At 41.7% G+C, this 15,226-nt stretch overlaps 3 protein-coding genes across 16 annotated transcripts in view; all 3 read right to left on the bottom strand.

Moving 5' to 3' along the window:
• Positions 1–309, bottom strand: part of LOC101174648 (mitogen-activated protein kinase kinase kinase kinase 4) — a 34,805-nt gene extending 34,496 nt beyond the window's left edge. For all 14 annotated transcript variants that reach the window (XM_023965931.2, XM_023965940.2, XM_023965937.2 and 11 more), the window contains exon 1: positions 26–309. In XM_023965931.2, the coding sequence (XP_023821699.1) occupies positions 26–82 (57 nt within the window). In that variant the 5' untranslated portion in view covers positions 83–309. The remainder of the gene's footprint in view (positions 1–25) is intronic.
• A 5,444-nt stretch (positions 310–5,753) lies between these two features.
• Positions 5,754–9,128, bottom strand: chst10 (carbohydrate sulfotransferase 10). The gene is made up of 5 exons (XM_023965987.2): positions 8,552–9,128; positions 7,761–7,864; positions 7,457–7,682; positions 6,997–7,102; positions 5,754–6,662 (listed from the first exon to the last, which is right to left on the bottom strand). Exons 1-5 carry the CDS (start codon positions 8,643–8,645, stop codon positions 6,104–6,106), a joined length of 1,089 nt encoding a protein of 362 aa, XP_023821755.1. The 5' UTR covers positions 8,646–9,128; the 3' UTR covers positions 5,754–6,103.
• A 946-nt stretch (positions 9,129–10,074) lies between these two features.
• Positions 10,075–12,944, bottom strand: rpl31 (ribosomal protein L31). Its single transcript, XM_004066600.5, has 5 exons — positions 12,806–12,944; positions 12,290–12,393; positions 10,827–10,952; positions 10,316–10,428; positions 10,075–10,221 (listed from the first exon to the last, which is right to left on the bottom strand). Exons 2-5 carry the CDS (start codon positions 12,391–12,393, stop codon positions 10,190–10,192), a joined length of 375 nt encoding a protein of 124 aa, XP_004066648.1. The 5' UTR covers positions 12,806–12,944; the 3' UTR covers positions 10,075–10,189.
• Between the last annotated feature and the right edge of the window lie 2,282 nt (positions 12,945–15,226).

Raw genomic sequence — 15,226 nt, 5'->3', positions numbered from 1 at the left:
AAAAAAAAACATCGGCGGGACTCACCCGCAATGAAGCCAAGTCTATCTCTACCAGACTTTTAGCTGGGGAGTCGTTCGCCATCTTTCGATCAAAAGCCGGGGCTTCGCTCAGACTTTCAGAACAAACGGCTGCTGGGTTCGGCGACGGTTCCGTCCGGTAAAACGCCGAACAGGACGGCCGGGGTTCCGCTCTCCGGGATCCGCTGTTCGGCAGCTAACGGTCGGGTGTCGCTACTCCATGTTGAGGTGGCAGCAGCGGGCTCCCTGTTCGCTGCTCCTCCGCCAATTACGTCAAGCTTAGCCGAGCTTGCTACTTCCGGTCATCGATTTCACAATAAAACAATGAAGATACGTTTTTCAGGATGGCATTGTAAGTTTAAGTATCCCCCTCCCCCGTTCTCTTTATTTAAAAAAATGTCACAATTTTCTAATAATTTAAGTTATTCTTTAATTTCATCTAAAAAATAATAATTTTCATCATATTTTTCGTTTATCATATATTATAGATCATAAACCAAGTACTTTTAAGATGCTCTGAAAAACATCTGGAGCATTTTCTTCTAATCATGGGCACAGATGTGGAACCACCTGGACAGGCTCTTCAGTCTGTTTTAGGGACACATGCACATTTCTTTGATTCTAAAAGGCTATTTGAAGTTCCCATTCCTTAAAACATATTTTCCTTTAAAGTGTAAATACAAACCTGAAGGTATAAGTTCTAATTTGTGAAAGTATTTTGTGTACTATAATTTCTATTTAGTCCAAATCACTCAAGAAGACCAGAAAGAAAGGTATGGAAAGAAAGGTATGGAAATTATTAAATAAATCTTAATTTAATTTGTGTGTTCATTTTTTTTTACTCTCCCAATAGTCTTTCATCACTTCTAATCGTACATCTAATTTAGTTTTTCCTTTGTTTTGTGTTACTTTCTTTGGTCATTCTTTATCAAGTATTCAATCTGTGTATGATAACTTTTATTATTTATTTCTACATATATATTTTAGGCATATATGCCATCACTTTTGCTCTTTGAATCAACCTTGTGTTATTTTGGTCATTCATTCTGTGTAAACTATCTGTATCTCTTTGTTTTTAGTTTTAGATAATATGTGTCACAGCATGGTCTAGTCCGAATGAGAATGTGAAAATATTCTCGCTGAGTGAGGCAGCATGTGACCTGAAAGACAAGAACATGTCTGGAATGAACACCAGGCAACCCCAACACCAACTACAATGGCTTAGTGATGTACCACCTGAATGTCTCCTGGAAACTGTGAATGAATCACTGAGGGCAAACCCTACCACAACAATCACAGAAACCAATGAATTCATCCTTAATATGCTTGCCTCTAAGAGCAACCATGCAAGAAAATGAGAAAACAATACCCACAATGGAAGCAACAGGTGGAGGCTGAAATCAAGGCAGGTCAGAGGGATGTGAGTCAGCAGACAGAGGCCCAAAGAGGTGCAATGAAAAAGCAAGTGCCTAAGAGATACAGCCAGGAGCCCGTACCTGAAGCTCTGGACACTGCATAGGTCTACTGGTCTTGAGCAGCCTCCTAAAGAGACAAGAGACTATGAAGCCAGACGGATAAACAGGACTCTACTCAACCTGCGAAAGTGTACACTCAACGGCAGGGTCAAAACAGCAGAGCAGACCCACCAAGGCTAGAAACTGAACAGTACTGGAAAAGTATATGGGAGAAAGAGGCAGCACATAACAGCAACGCCCAGTGGCTGGTTTCTCTGAGAAAAGAACATAGCAACCTCCCTGAACAGAATCTATCACAGTGGCAGACATCCAAGAAAGAGTCTCGGGTATGAAGAACTGGACAGCACCGGGCCCTGACATGATACATGCCTACTGGCTAAAGAAGCTTACCGCACTCCACGAGCGCCTGGCAGCACAAATGAACCAGCTGCTGAGAGATGGGACTCACCCCGAATGGCTAACGGAAGGGCGAACAATTCTGATCCAGAAGGATCCCTCAAAGGATGCAGTCCCATCCAACTACCTGTCTGTCCACAACATGGAAGCTCATGTCAGGCATCATTGCAACCAGGATCAATACATGAGCAACACACAGAAGGGTACTGGTAGAGCCTAAAAAAAGCAAAGAACACATTAAGGAGAGGCTACCAACCTAACACTGAATACAGGGGGGAAAGAGGGGCAACCAATATTTTGGGTAATTAAAACAAAAAGATAGATCTCGTCCTGTTACACCAGGAACAGCTAAGATACTGCAGGACCCTCAAGCTCCCAGGCCTCTGGTAGAGGACCCGAGCTTGGGTGAGAATCTATACTACCATCGCATACATATGAATGTAGCATATATATTTTAATCAAGTTGTAACTAATCATACAAAATTTGAAATACACAGGTTTATTTTGTCTTTTTAGTTCAAATTTAAAATCCAAATGTTCATCGTGGAGGTTGGAGTCAGTCAAGGGGCCCTCAGGTGAATACTTTCTGTAGTTGTATCACTTTTATTCTGAAAGTGAAACTCATACTTCCGCTTTCCTCGAGCTCGCTTCTTGCACTTGAAACCGACTCGGCTGAGAACGGCGCAAACACAGGAAGCCGGTTGACGGCACAGAGACAGAGCGAGGCCGGGCCTCGGCTCCGTGAGCGTGTCCATCCTGGTTATTCGGCCCACCGAACCACCAGAAGCAGCCGGATCCGTGTCTGCACGCCGGATGCAGACGGAGGCAGACGGCTGCTGCAGACACACGATGAAGGCTCTGAGTCAATATTAACACCCAGGGTGTGGCAGGTGATGCTGTGAGTTGATATGCAGCAGACACCTGGATGTGGAGACAAACAGATCTCCGCCGTCTTTGCCCTCAGCAGTGACTCGTAGGATTGATTTAGAGATAAGTACTTATAAATACTTAAAAAAATAGACTCCAACCTCTACCAACTAATTATCTTATGAATATGTAACCCTGGTTTCCATGACAGAGGTTGAAGGTTTCCCGTAGGTCTTCACCAGGTTCTCACACACTGTAGCTGCTAGTTTGGTCCATTCCTCCATGCAGATCTTCTCAAGAGCTGTGATATTTTGGGCCTGTTGCTGGACAAATGTCTACCCCCTCCACAGATTCTCCATTGGACTGAGGTCCAGAGACTGACTAGGACACTCCAGAACCATGAAATCCTTTTCACGTTGGTTGCCGAGGCGATGTGTTTTGGATCATTGTCCCGCTGGAAGATCCAACTGTGCTGCTGATGGAGGGAGATTTTTGTCCAAAAGTCTCACCACACATGGATCCATTTAATTATTTCTTAACCCTTGTGCTATCCAAGACACTTTAACGTTGGGAGTGGGGTCATCTAGACCCACTAGACAGTCCATTGAACCTTTTTTCTACAATGATTTGTGATCTTCACTGGTGTCCATGAAATCTTTCCACCTTTATCCACCTTTGTCATGGTAGGAATAACACGTCAATGTAAGGGTGGGGTCATTTTGACCCCACAAGAAGGCACAGGGGTTAGAGTGGATCCCTTTGCAGAAAAGTAGCCCAAAATCATGATGGTTCCGCCCCTATGCTTCACAGTGGGTATGGTGTTGTGATGTAACTCATGTCATGTGGGTCTCGCAGGTGGAGGAAGATTCTCAATGGTCTTCTAACATTTTCCAACAATTGCTCCAACAGTTGGCACGAATCCGAATCCTTCCCCTACCCTCTCCAGCTTCCCCCTACCCCCACATTTAGCCCTCCAAATGGAGAGTTATGGTAAAAAATAAATAAAAGTGTCTTCAAATCCGGATGTTACTCCCACTCGATGATGTCATCAACGGTCAGCTACGTTAGCGTGGAGCTGCCAGTGCTCGGAAAAACATGAAAAAATTGGTTTCAAAACTTTAAGAAGGTCATGCTAGAAGAAAAAGTCATGACTTTTCTCTCTTGTGCATCCGAGCACACCCACGTGAAGAAAAGTGCTTGAACACCCTTTGCAATGGAGTGTTATCCCTTAAATAAAACTATTTCGGAAAACCCCACCCCTTCGAATGCTCCTACAATTGGAGGGGCAGATAGAAGCTGTAGGGGTAGGGGAAGAATTTGGATTTTTTTCCCGCTTATCATGGATTGGTTAATTCTAGTCTGGTCTACAATCTTGTCCCTGGTGTCCTTCGACAGCTCTTTGGTCTGGTAGAAAAGTTGTAGACATGTTTCTTTTTTTCACAAATAACATGTACATTAATACAGGTGGAGGTTAGAGGAGATTCTTAAAGAAAAAACTATTCTGTTCTCCTCGCGGCTATCTGTGGTAGAGTAGCACATGGAACATACCGTCACTTCCAGCATCTTCTCCCACAGAGCTGCTCCAATTATTTGTCATTATTTTTCAAAATGAGTTAAGCAAACAAACACAGAGAGCAGAGCTGCAACCCAAAGGCTCAAATGACAAAAACAGGACCGACCGGTCCTGGAAGCCAGTCAGAGGAGCGTCATCCGGCCGTGAGGAACACAAACATGCAACGACAGAACCCCGAAGAACGTCAGTCTGTCACAGAGGGACTTTGACAAACTGACGCTCAAATGTCCTCTCAACATTTCAGGCATTTGCAGGTCAGAGCTGCGACAGATTCTGACCTCAACACATGACAGATGTGGGGTGTAATGCTGCCACCCTGTGGAGGGTTGATGTAACTGCAGCCTCTGATTCAATACTGCTGGTTTAACCCTTGTGCTATCCTAGGTACTTTACCATTGGGAGTTGGGTCATCTAGACCCACTAGACAGTGCTCTAAACCTTTTTTCTTCAATGATTTGTGATCTTCACTGGTGTCCATGGATTACATGAAATCTTTCCACCTTTATCCACCTTTGTCATGGTAGGGAGAACACGTCAATGCAAGGGTGGGGTCATCTAAGATGGCACAAGGGTTCAAACTAGTTTGTTTTGAATGCTAATACTATAGAATACCGTAACTCTATTTTATTTTAAACAGGTCCTTACAAAGAAAAAGGGCTGTAAAATAATTCAATCAGTACAGCACTTTAAGTATCTCTTTGGAGTATTTTTAAGCAGGCAATTACCATCAAAGCTTTTCAAAATAAAATGGTAGAATCTACTAAAATGTCCAGATAAAATGTATGGATGTGGCGTAGAAAATGACACCTTGTTTGTAATACATAATGGAACAAAAAAGATCTCCATCTTTACAAAAAAAAAATCAGAATAAAGTGCGTTTCACCTTTGCAGGAAGTCAAAATGTTTGCTTTTTCATCAATTGTCTCAAGTGAAAAATGCAATAATCTGATTCATTTTTACTGGTATTTTAAATGTAATCAAATATTGGAAAATGTCTGCTCATTTGTTATTATATAATTATAAAAGTTAAACCTAATTGTTCAAATTATCAAGTTTTTATTATCATTTGTGAGACGAATTATATTTATCCTAAATTAGGAGATACTATCTTATTAGTCTGAGATAATTAATCAAAACTATTAGTTGAAATGTAATTATTCAACCATTAAAACAAATTTAAAGCCTGAATTGCTTGAAGCTATTCAGGTTTAGTACTTAAACGTCTTCTATTCACTTTTGCAGGTTTATTCAGTTAAAATTGTAATTTTTTTCACATGAATTCTATTGATCTTTTGGACATTTAACACATTTAACCTGTTAAATGAAATACAGATTAAAAAAAGTGTAAATTATTCATTCACGCTAAGATCCCCATTTGGTTTTTGGGGACTTTTCACATCCTCACCTCAAACATTAAAACGCCATTCAGTCTCAAACTTTATTATAAACCTGTTCTGTCTACATATCACACGTTAAACAGTGTTATGCACACAAACAGACCACGCTTGCGTTCCCAAACCCATCTGCAGTCTACGTCTGTGCTTTGCACAAAGGCAAAGGTCAAAGGTCAGACGGTGTTAGAACCTTCTAAAGTACCAGGCTTCCATTAAAAAAGAACACTTAAAAGACACAAACTGTTAAAAGTTGTGAACAATACAGAGTAAAAGTAACGTTGGAGCAGAACCCACATTAAATCCACGGCAGATGAGGAGTTATAATAACTTATAGATTCAACTCTAACTATAAATAAGTTTCCTAAACCTTCTGTCGTCGTTCATTGGAGGAGAAAGTCCGGGCTGGAGTATCCAAACATGTGGAAATCGCCCTGGTAACGCGCGTACAGACGCCGGACGTCCCGCTGGCTGATGCCAGAGAAGTAGTGCTCCACCTTGCTGCGGTTGTAGCGCGTGATTCCCGGAGGGATGGCGGGGTACGACACCAGCCCGCCGATGCCGGCGGCTCTGAGGATGTGCTGGGCGTCCCGCTCCAGCGTCTCGTGGTGGCCCACCACGTCGTACTTGATCTCGCAGGGCGCACACAGCTCCGCGTACGTCGCCCAGTGGATGACGGACTCGCCGAACTTTTGGTCCAGGTGGCGCCGGCCTTCGGCGTCGCCTAGGTAACGGACGAAGTCCTCGAAGTGCAAACCGGAGCCGGCGCGCTCGCTGTCGCTGTCGCGGTGGCTCCGGCGGTATTTCCTGATGATGGCCGGGGCGATGTCGTGCTTGTACCACGGCTCGAAGCGCGGGTTCTTCACGAACTTGTCCTTGAAGGCGGAGATGAGCCGCTCGAAAGGATCCCTCACGATGAAGAACTTGAAGTAGGTGTTTAACCTGGAGAGGAGGATGAAGACGACTGCTCAGAGAGAGAAGACCGGGAAAAAAACTCCAAGCTTCCAACCAAAAAAACATCTATTTGAAGAAATTTAAAGAGCCTCTATCCATTTCAATACAAATCGGGCTCTAACAGACGATCCGAGGGATTTTTGATCATTCAGCCTCTTATATTGACAAGGAGAATGTAACTAATAAATAAAAAAGTTGAGAAGGAAAAAAAACTGATTTTTGGAATAAAAGTGTACATTTGAAAAGTAAAACCCATATTTACTTAGAGTTTGAAATGGTGTGTTTTGTTTTGTGGAGGACGGCGCTGCGTGAAGATGCTAACCTGAGGGTTATCTCGTGCGGCGTGAAGGAGGAGAGTCGGGGAAGGCCGTTTTTCTCGTGGTCGTGGACCAGGTTCTCGGGTATCTCCTCTACGGTGGTGAACGCTCCTGCCGACAGAGAAAGAGGAAAACCGTAAAACTGTTTACAGCAGAAATGATCCTTGAGGTGCCATAAAAACACAGTAAAGATAGCAGAACTTGTTCTCCGGCTGAAGCAGGAACAACGTTTATAGATGCGTTCTTATCTCTGGTTTGGAGTCAACAGGCTTGTAATCATCAGGACAGAAGCCAAGAGGATTAATATCTGTGTGAATGTTTGCTTTTCTGTCTTTTACGAAGCAAACACTGTGTTTTTATTCTGTGTCTATCACTTCCAGGCTCCTCTGAGCGACCTAGCAGGCGGGAACACCCTCATTGGCTTCTTCCCTCCCTGCAGGTCGATGGTTTGAATTCCCGTCTCACCGTTGAGAACGATGAAGACCTTCTTCCACTGCGTGTTGCCCACTTTGGGCGTCTGGCAGAACAGCAGCTTGTGTTTGTCGCAGACGAAGATCCGGTCCAGGACGAACTTGGTGACGGGGACGTGGGTCAAACCGCTGAGGCTGGCGTTTCTGCACGCCGCCGACAGCAGCTCGTCCCGCCGCTCCCAGACCTGCTCCCAGGCGGCCTCCGGGGGATCCGCCGAGGGCTGGAAAAGCAGGGTTTTAGTGGCTTGTAGGCCGCTGGAGTGCTTTTCTTTTTTGTTTTGTTTTTCACAAGGGCTCACCTGGCGGGACGGCCTGGCGGCGCCTTTCTCTGGGATGGTTACAGGGGCGGGCCTCGTTTTAGAGCCTGCCACCGTCCAACTTTGACCTGTTCTCTCCGGATAATCTGATAAATGCAACAATAAAGAGTTTGTGAGATGGATCATTTTTATGCCACAAACTCCAGATAGGTAACAGTCATAAATGTAACCTGGAAGCTTGGATTGATGAAGACCAGCAACCGTCTTCTCTTTCAAAGCGATGTTTAGTTTTAGGAAAACACCTTTAATAAAACTATTTTAACTAGTTTAAAAAACAAAAACAATTTAAGTATTTTAATAAAACATTGTTGGGTGTTTATAAGCTTCCTCTTCATTTTTCTATTTTATTAGTATTTAATAGTATTTTTCCTACCCCCCCCCCCCCCCCCCAAAAAAAAAGAAGAAGTGGTTTAGGAATAGAAATGGAAATAAATGAATTAATGCTTTTTTTAAAAAAAGGATATTTTCATTGACCACAAAAATTAAACTGAGATCCCTTTGGAGTCATTTTACAGAAAAATCTGTTTCTATGGTTCGGTCCATTTTTGAAATTCTTTCATCAATGCTGGAATGGATGCAGAACCTCTGACCTTCAACTTTCTCAAAGTTTTTCCAACATCTGCTCTGCTAAATTAAAGTAGAGCGTGATTTAGCTCCACTTTCAGGGCGGAAAAACAGACTTGTTTACAATTAAAAGGACAGTTCAGGTTGTTTTTTGGATGATTAAATCAGTCAGACTTTTACTTAACATCTGCTGGGATTCTGGATCTTACCATCGACAGCTCTGAAGCTGAAGAACCTGCTCACGAAGATCAGGACGAGCAGAACCCATCCGCAAGCCCCGAGCAGCAGGAAGTGGTGCCGCATGGTGGTTCCGTCAGCATCGGCCGACCCAAAAAAAAAAAAAAAAAAAAGGTGACACCTGTCTGTCCGGGGGTCACGACGCCTTCACCCCGCCTTAACGCGCGTCATGTGCGTGACGGGCGGCCGGAGAGCGCACCGCATGCCTTTAGTGTCGTTTTCAACAGGAGTCAGACACCCGGATTTAGAAGCGACGCGACATTTTATTTTGAAAGGATAGCAAGCAGCTTCACTTAGCTCGCGGACACAGATGGAGAATAAGCTAACCCAACTTGTCCGTTCAAAACAAGCAGATTTAAACAATTATTAGATTTTTTTTTTCTTGATTCGGTTATCATGGATCTCTTAATTTTTCGACGACGGACGTACTTAAATACACTCAGGACGTGTACTTAAAAGAAGCACTAACATCGTAAAAAAACGTTAAACGATGCTATCCAGCCCGATGAGTCCGCTACTCTGGACATGTTTACAAAGCTAGCAGCTCCACCTAGCGCCTTTACCCCGTTATTGCATTTGTCTGCTTCTTCTTGGGTTTTTGGGCGGTTGACAACAAAACTGGATGGTGCGGTGTTGCCACCAAGTGGTAGCAATAGGAATCGCTCTGGAAATAAAAAAAAAAGGAAAAGAAAAAACATTTTTTGGGGCTATTTTATCCTTGTCCTCCCACTAATAATATAAAATCGGAACATTATGATCAAGACTGCATCGTCTTTAATATGTTAAGCGTTTTGTGTTAAAATATAGGCCCTAAAACCCACTGAATGCATGCCATCGAAGGTTTTAAGCATTTATAGTCTTGGTAATAAATGTACAATGCGAGTTATAACCAATTGGTTTTTTATTTATAACAGCTGCATAGTAACAAATATTAATGGGGTCTCAACATTAGACAACTTTCTGCATGATTTCTTTTCACATTTATATTTAAAAATCAGTTTCACACACTTGCAGAGATTTATTTTGACAGACTAACTTGAGCTTTTTTGCCAATTCCTGGCTTTCCAGCATACTGTTAATGAATGACATGATTATAGAATTATATTTAAAAGGAGTTCAAAGTTAGGCTGATTTAGAGGCTAGCTTTTAAAACTAATTTAACTTTTTCTGGGATTTAACCCCACCTTCAGGAGGTTCCTCATTTCTGCAGGATGAGGTACAAATTTAATGTCAGACGTAAAAAAAAGAAGAAACTTAATATTATAAACATGTTACAATTTGGTTGACAATTCAAGAAACATATAGCACTTTATTCTGGTCATTTAGCCTTTTGTTTCAAGATCAAAAACGTTGGAAACAGATTTTAATCTTTCCAATAACACTTGGGAAAATAAACATCTCTTATTTTGAAAATCCATCTCTGGGTGCACATCCTTTATCTGTAAAGCAGCACAAAATTATCCATCTCTAAAAGTAAAAGACTAAAGAATGCCACTTTTTTTTAATTCATTGTCATCCAGATTTTTATTTCACACTAAAGAAATGAAGACAAAAGCCTTTTTTTGTATAAATTTATTCTTGATCACGAATAAATTTATTGTGAAACACATTTAGTTTTCATCGACGTTGACTGTCTGCAGACCTGTAGGGGGAAAACAGAAGAACAGACGGTGAGGGACGCTTTCACTGATCATTTCACCGATCAAACAGGTGACCCATCGTGTCAGCATGCGCACCTTTGCATGTGGTGACTGGAACATACGTGACCAGGGTGTACAGTTTGTTGGGGGAGTCCTCATCCTCGTTACGCTTCCTGGAAAGCCGCACGCGCATCCTGTACGGCACGTTCCTGCACAGCAAAGGCGAGGTTTATTATTTAAATCATTTCAAATTTGGTAGCTTTTGATCCACATTTCTGAGTGTTTTTAGTCACTTTTTCTTCTCCTTTTCTAATAAAAGTCTGAGAATAATTCCAGAATAAAAGCTCAATAGAATACAGAATTCCCTTTCTTACACTTTTATACATTGAGATTTGTAACGATTTAAGGCAAACACTTTTCATTCAGCTGTTTTGGTAAAAATGAGAACTTTTTTCTTTTTTAATTCAGATTTAAACACCACCAAACTCAAAACACTTTGAAAGTGTGACGATCTGATGACTAAAGTCCACAAAATATTTGCCCCAGCTGACATCAGAGACGTGGTTCTGGATCCCGCACACCTATGGCCTCCAACCTCCAGCCTCACCTGACCCCCTTGCTCCACACGGCCTTGTTGAGACGAGTGTCGATGCGGACGTCGGGGGTTCCCATCTCCTTCATGGCGAACTTGCGGATCTCATTGATGGCGCGAGGAGCCCTCCTCTTAAAGCCCCTGCAGGAGGAGGCGCAACAAAAAACGGCTTTAGACTTCAAATCTAGAAAACCAGGTGGATCGCTGGATCTAAACAGAAAACTGGAAATTCTACAAGATAACTACACAGATCCAACATTTGTAAGTTGTCCTCTTGATTTTTCTAATAATTTTCAGCAGAAAATCTACACAATTTTAAAAAGAATGGCTCCAACTACGTATGTGCAAAGTTTCTTCCAAAACAGCGATCAGACCTGTGCGTGATCCTGCAGCGACGGCTGTCTTTGGGCAAAGGTTGCTCGATTGTTGGGTTACATACAGTCGACAATATCTAGTAATAAAATATTGGTTTGTCTTTGACCTGCTTCTCAAATTTATTTTCAATCCATCCAGTGAAAGGAGGGTCAAAGGGCAGGGATGCCCAGTTTAGTTTAGTCTGTTTAGAATTTTCCTATTGAATTCTATGCATTTATGATCCTTTTGATTTTATGTTTACAATTACCGGTACGAAGCCCACCGAGACGACTGTTGTTGCAATTTTGGGCTACACAAACAAAATTGAATTGAGTATAAAGTAGGGAATTTTCCCGAACGAAAACTTCAGTTCAAAAAACCACTTGTCAGCTTTTTAATTAAAGTTAGTTGTTGTCTGATTTTGATATTGGATTTTTTTCGCTGTTGTGTTCTCCATCTCCTGCAAATTTCATGAGAAAATAAAAGTTAGCAGGTCCTGTTTTGTTCCCCCGTTTGCAAACCTCTGCGCCCAAAGCAGTGAATGCTGGAACATGAGGTCATGTGACCAGTTTTGCGTAAGCTGATTGGCTGCAGCCAATGTCCACAAACATAAAGAAGCAGCCGTCGCTTAGTGAAATACTTGTAGAATTAGGGATTTTTATTAAAATAACTTTTACTATTGATGTAGTTCTTTTGACTAACTTTGTAATGACAACTCTCTTTCTTGGATTGGTTAGTTCTGACACTGAGAACACTCATATTTGATTCAGGTCATGGTCATTTTGCTGTTTTCCTTTCTATTTAAGGAATAAAATGACGCCCTACATTAAAATGCCATAACTTTCTTATTTTTTGCTCAACCTGGATGATCTTTATACCATTGGAAAGTTGTTTTTAAGCCCTTTCCAGTGCCGTTTTAAATGTTGTCACAAACCTAATATTTAATCCTACAATATGAAGGGAAGGTTTCGCTGGATTGCAACTTGTTTACATCTTTAACTCAAGTGTTTAAAATAATGGTGGCGTTTTTCTAGCTAATATGCCATCCTAACAATATAATAACAGCAGATTTATGAATGAAAGCCTTAACAAACCAAAAGGAGGACGATGCTAGCTGTACTCACACTCCATGGATGCGCTTGTGGATGTTGATGGTGTACTCTCTGGTCACCACCTCGTTGATGGCTGAACGCCCCTTCTTTTTCTCTCCTTTCTTAGTCGGGGCCATCTGCATCAAGAGAAGACATTTAATTATGCGTTTGCATTCAGCGGCTACATGGTACATAAATACTAGCATGAAGCTAACTCATTCCAACGACTGCAGATTTCAAGGAGTAGAAGAAAAAGCACAAATGTTGGTTATTGTTATTTTTTACGGGAGCAGCGTTTTGCCTCAAAAGCAATCTGAACTGCAGTAAACTTTCAGCCCAATGCAGTCATGCCGTGGAGTCGGCGATTCAAGTGCTAACCACTGTGCCACCATTTCTTCCAAGATTTACCTTTACCGCCGACAAAATACGACACAACTCGCAAATTAGTGCTTGTGTAACTATATTAAATGATTATTTGTACGTTTGTGTCTTTAAAAACAAAGGATGGCGGCAGATTCTGAACAATTTTTCTGTCGGAAAAATACTCACCTCGGCTCTTAGCAGAGGCGGAAGTCGGAAGGACGGACTCAACGCAAAGGATCGCGGGTAAAGGAAATCGATCCGTTGACAATTGTTTACCGGAAAAACACAACGATAAGGGTTCCGTGTCTAGATATTCGTGTTAAATATTCTCGTTCTTTTTCACAGTATGTTTTATCCGCTAATTTCTAAGAAAACCACACGATAATAAAGATTCTGTATGTGTATCTTCTGTTTTATTTTTCAGAGCTGGTTGTTCTTTTTCGCAACATTATTGTTTTGTGTGGTTACAATATTTAAGCAACCCAAAGACGAAGGTTCCGGATGTGCATTTGAGTTGTGAATTGCAAGTGTTCGACACAACAGGGGTGTGTTTTTGAAATCATGTATTTTTGTTTTGCTCATCGAAGACCGATCTGTCTTCGGTGTCTTTTGCTCTCGTCCAAACTAGCAGGGTATAAAGAAGTGAGGGGGTTAGACAAAAAAGGATAAATAATACAAACGTAGTAATATTACGTAAAGTAATATTAGGTAGATATAGGAATACACATAACTAAATAAGAAAAACGACTAAGTAAAAATGCAGCAGTAGTTCCGGTGTGACAGTTTCTGTGAACAATTCCTTAATACGAATTCGACAACATTCTGTTTTTCATGGTGTTTACACTAATGTGAGCATAAATTGATTGTTTCTGCCTGTGTACCCCCTGCAAATTGATAGAGACAATGATTTTTAATTTCATTATGAATTAATCTCAGGAATCATAATTTTCTGAGAAAGGTCATCTTTTAAAAAGAAAATATACACCAAAACATGATTAGAAAAAGTGGTGACATGTCATTATTTCATAAACGTATAGATGAATGATGAACATGTGATCTTTTTCTTACAACATTTTAAGGCATTTGCCACTTGAGTTGACATTTATGGTTTGGTTTTATATGTCTTATTTATTTTCAAAGCGTTGCCAGTAGTTTTTAATAATTTAATTATAGAATTTTCAGCACAAAATAAAAAGTTTTTACATAGTCTCTGCAGAGCGGAAGAAGTTCATCAGAAATTCACCTCCCGAGTTGTGAGCGGATATGTTGATATGGAGCAACCTCGCCCCCCTTCCCGTTACTGAGAGTTCTCTATTTACACTCGCTCCTGCTATCTTACACTCCCAATCTAACTTTAGCAGCCGTTCAGTTTTGGGCTCAGATGGGGAAAACAAAGACTTTCATGTTTGTTTTTGTCTCCATCAGAATGGAGCGGAGCAGGGACCTCGTGGCCCCACCCTGTGTATTTCCTATATAACAAATACAATCTTTTTCAAACAACCTTCTTTCTTCTGCTCCTGATTCACTCATTTATTTTAAATATTTGCTCCATCATCAGAACAATGCTACAAGAACATGTTAAAAAGACAAAAAAAAAATACAATTTCCATCGGAGCGGGTCTTTAAATATGTAGAAAAGGGGAGCACTATGGAGACAGAATTATGATACAATAAGGTGGTTGAGCAGCTCGTCCAATGATCGAAGGGTCGGCAGTTCGATCCCTGCTCCCCCCAGTCAACTGTCGTGTCCCTTGGGCAAGAAACCTCACCCTCCTTGCCTCCAGTGTGGCTCCACTAGTGTGTGAATGTGCATGAATGTCCCGGTGATGGTCAGAGGGGCAGTAGGCGTGAACTGGCAGCCACGCCTCTGTCAGCAGGGCAGCTGTGGCTACAACAGTAGCTACATCACCAAGTATGAATGAGGAGTGAATGAATAATGGACACAATGTAAGCGCTTTGAGTGACTTGAGAAAGCGCAGATAAATCCAATCCATTATTATTATTTTTATTAAAAGGCAGTCATTGCTCCAAATTGAAGTTAGGGAAAACTCAAATCAGAATGAACTTCCTGTTAGAGAAATAGGACGGATGAGGCGCTCCAACAGCTCCAGCTCAGGCCCAAACTTCTTCAAGAAGTGCAAAAGATGGACAAAGATATCCAGAAAAGACCGCTCTCACTGAGGATCTCAGACAAGAAACCAAAATTGTTGTGAACGTTTGCTATTTCCACGAGGAAGTCTTTCGGCGTGGCGATTCCAAACCTGATCAGGCTGTTTGGAATTGCCACATCTCCCAAATATTCCCCCCCTGGGTGTAGAACATACCTGGTCTTCATTAGGCTCAGGGCTCGGCCGGTCCCAAATGAATCTAAAACGTGGCATAAAGTCATACTCATAGCTGCTCATAGAGGAAAACATGGCAGAAGGATGGTCTTGAAACTCGAAGGAAGTCATGGTTTCTGTTGAAACCAACAGCCTGTCTGGACTGTTAGCCCGAGAAGATGGAAACTGAAACATATATGCCAATAAGGTCGTTGTGGAAAGACGAGTTTCATTTGAAAATACTGATAACATATCGTAACAGATTCCCCTGAACAGTTGGTTATCT

The sequence above is a fragment of the Oryzias latipes genome, chromosome 2 (assembly GCF_053564925.1).
Source record: "Oryzias latipes strain Hd-rR chromosome 2, Olatipes_Hd-rR_3.1".
Lineage (NCBI taxonomy): Eukaryota > Metazoa > Chordata > Actinopteri > Beloniformes > Adrianichthyidae > Oryzias > Oryzias latipes.
This window is presented reverse-complemented; position numbering and strand designations above follow the sequence as displayed.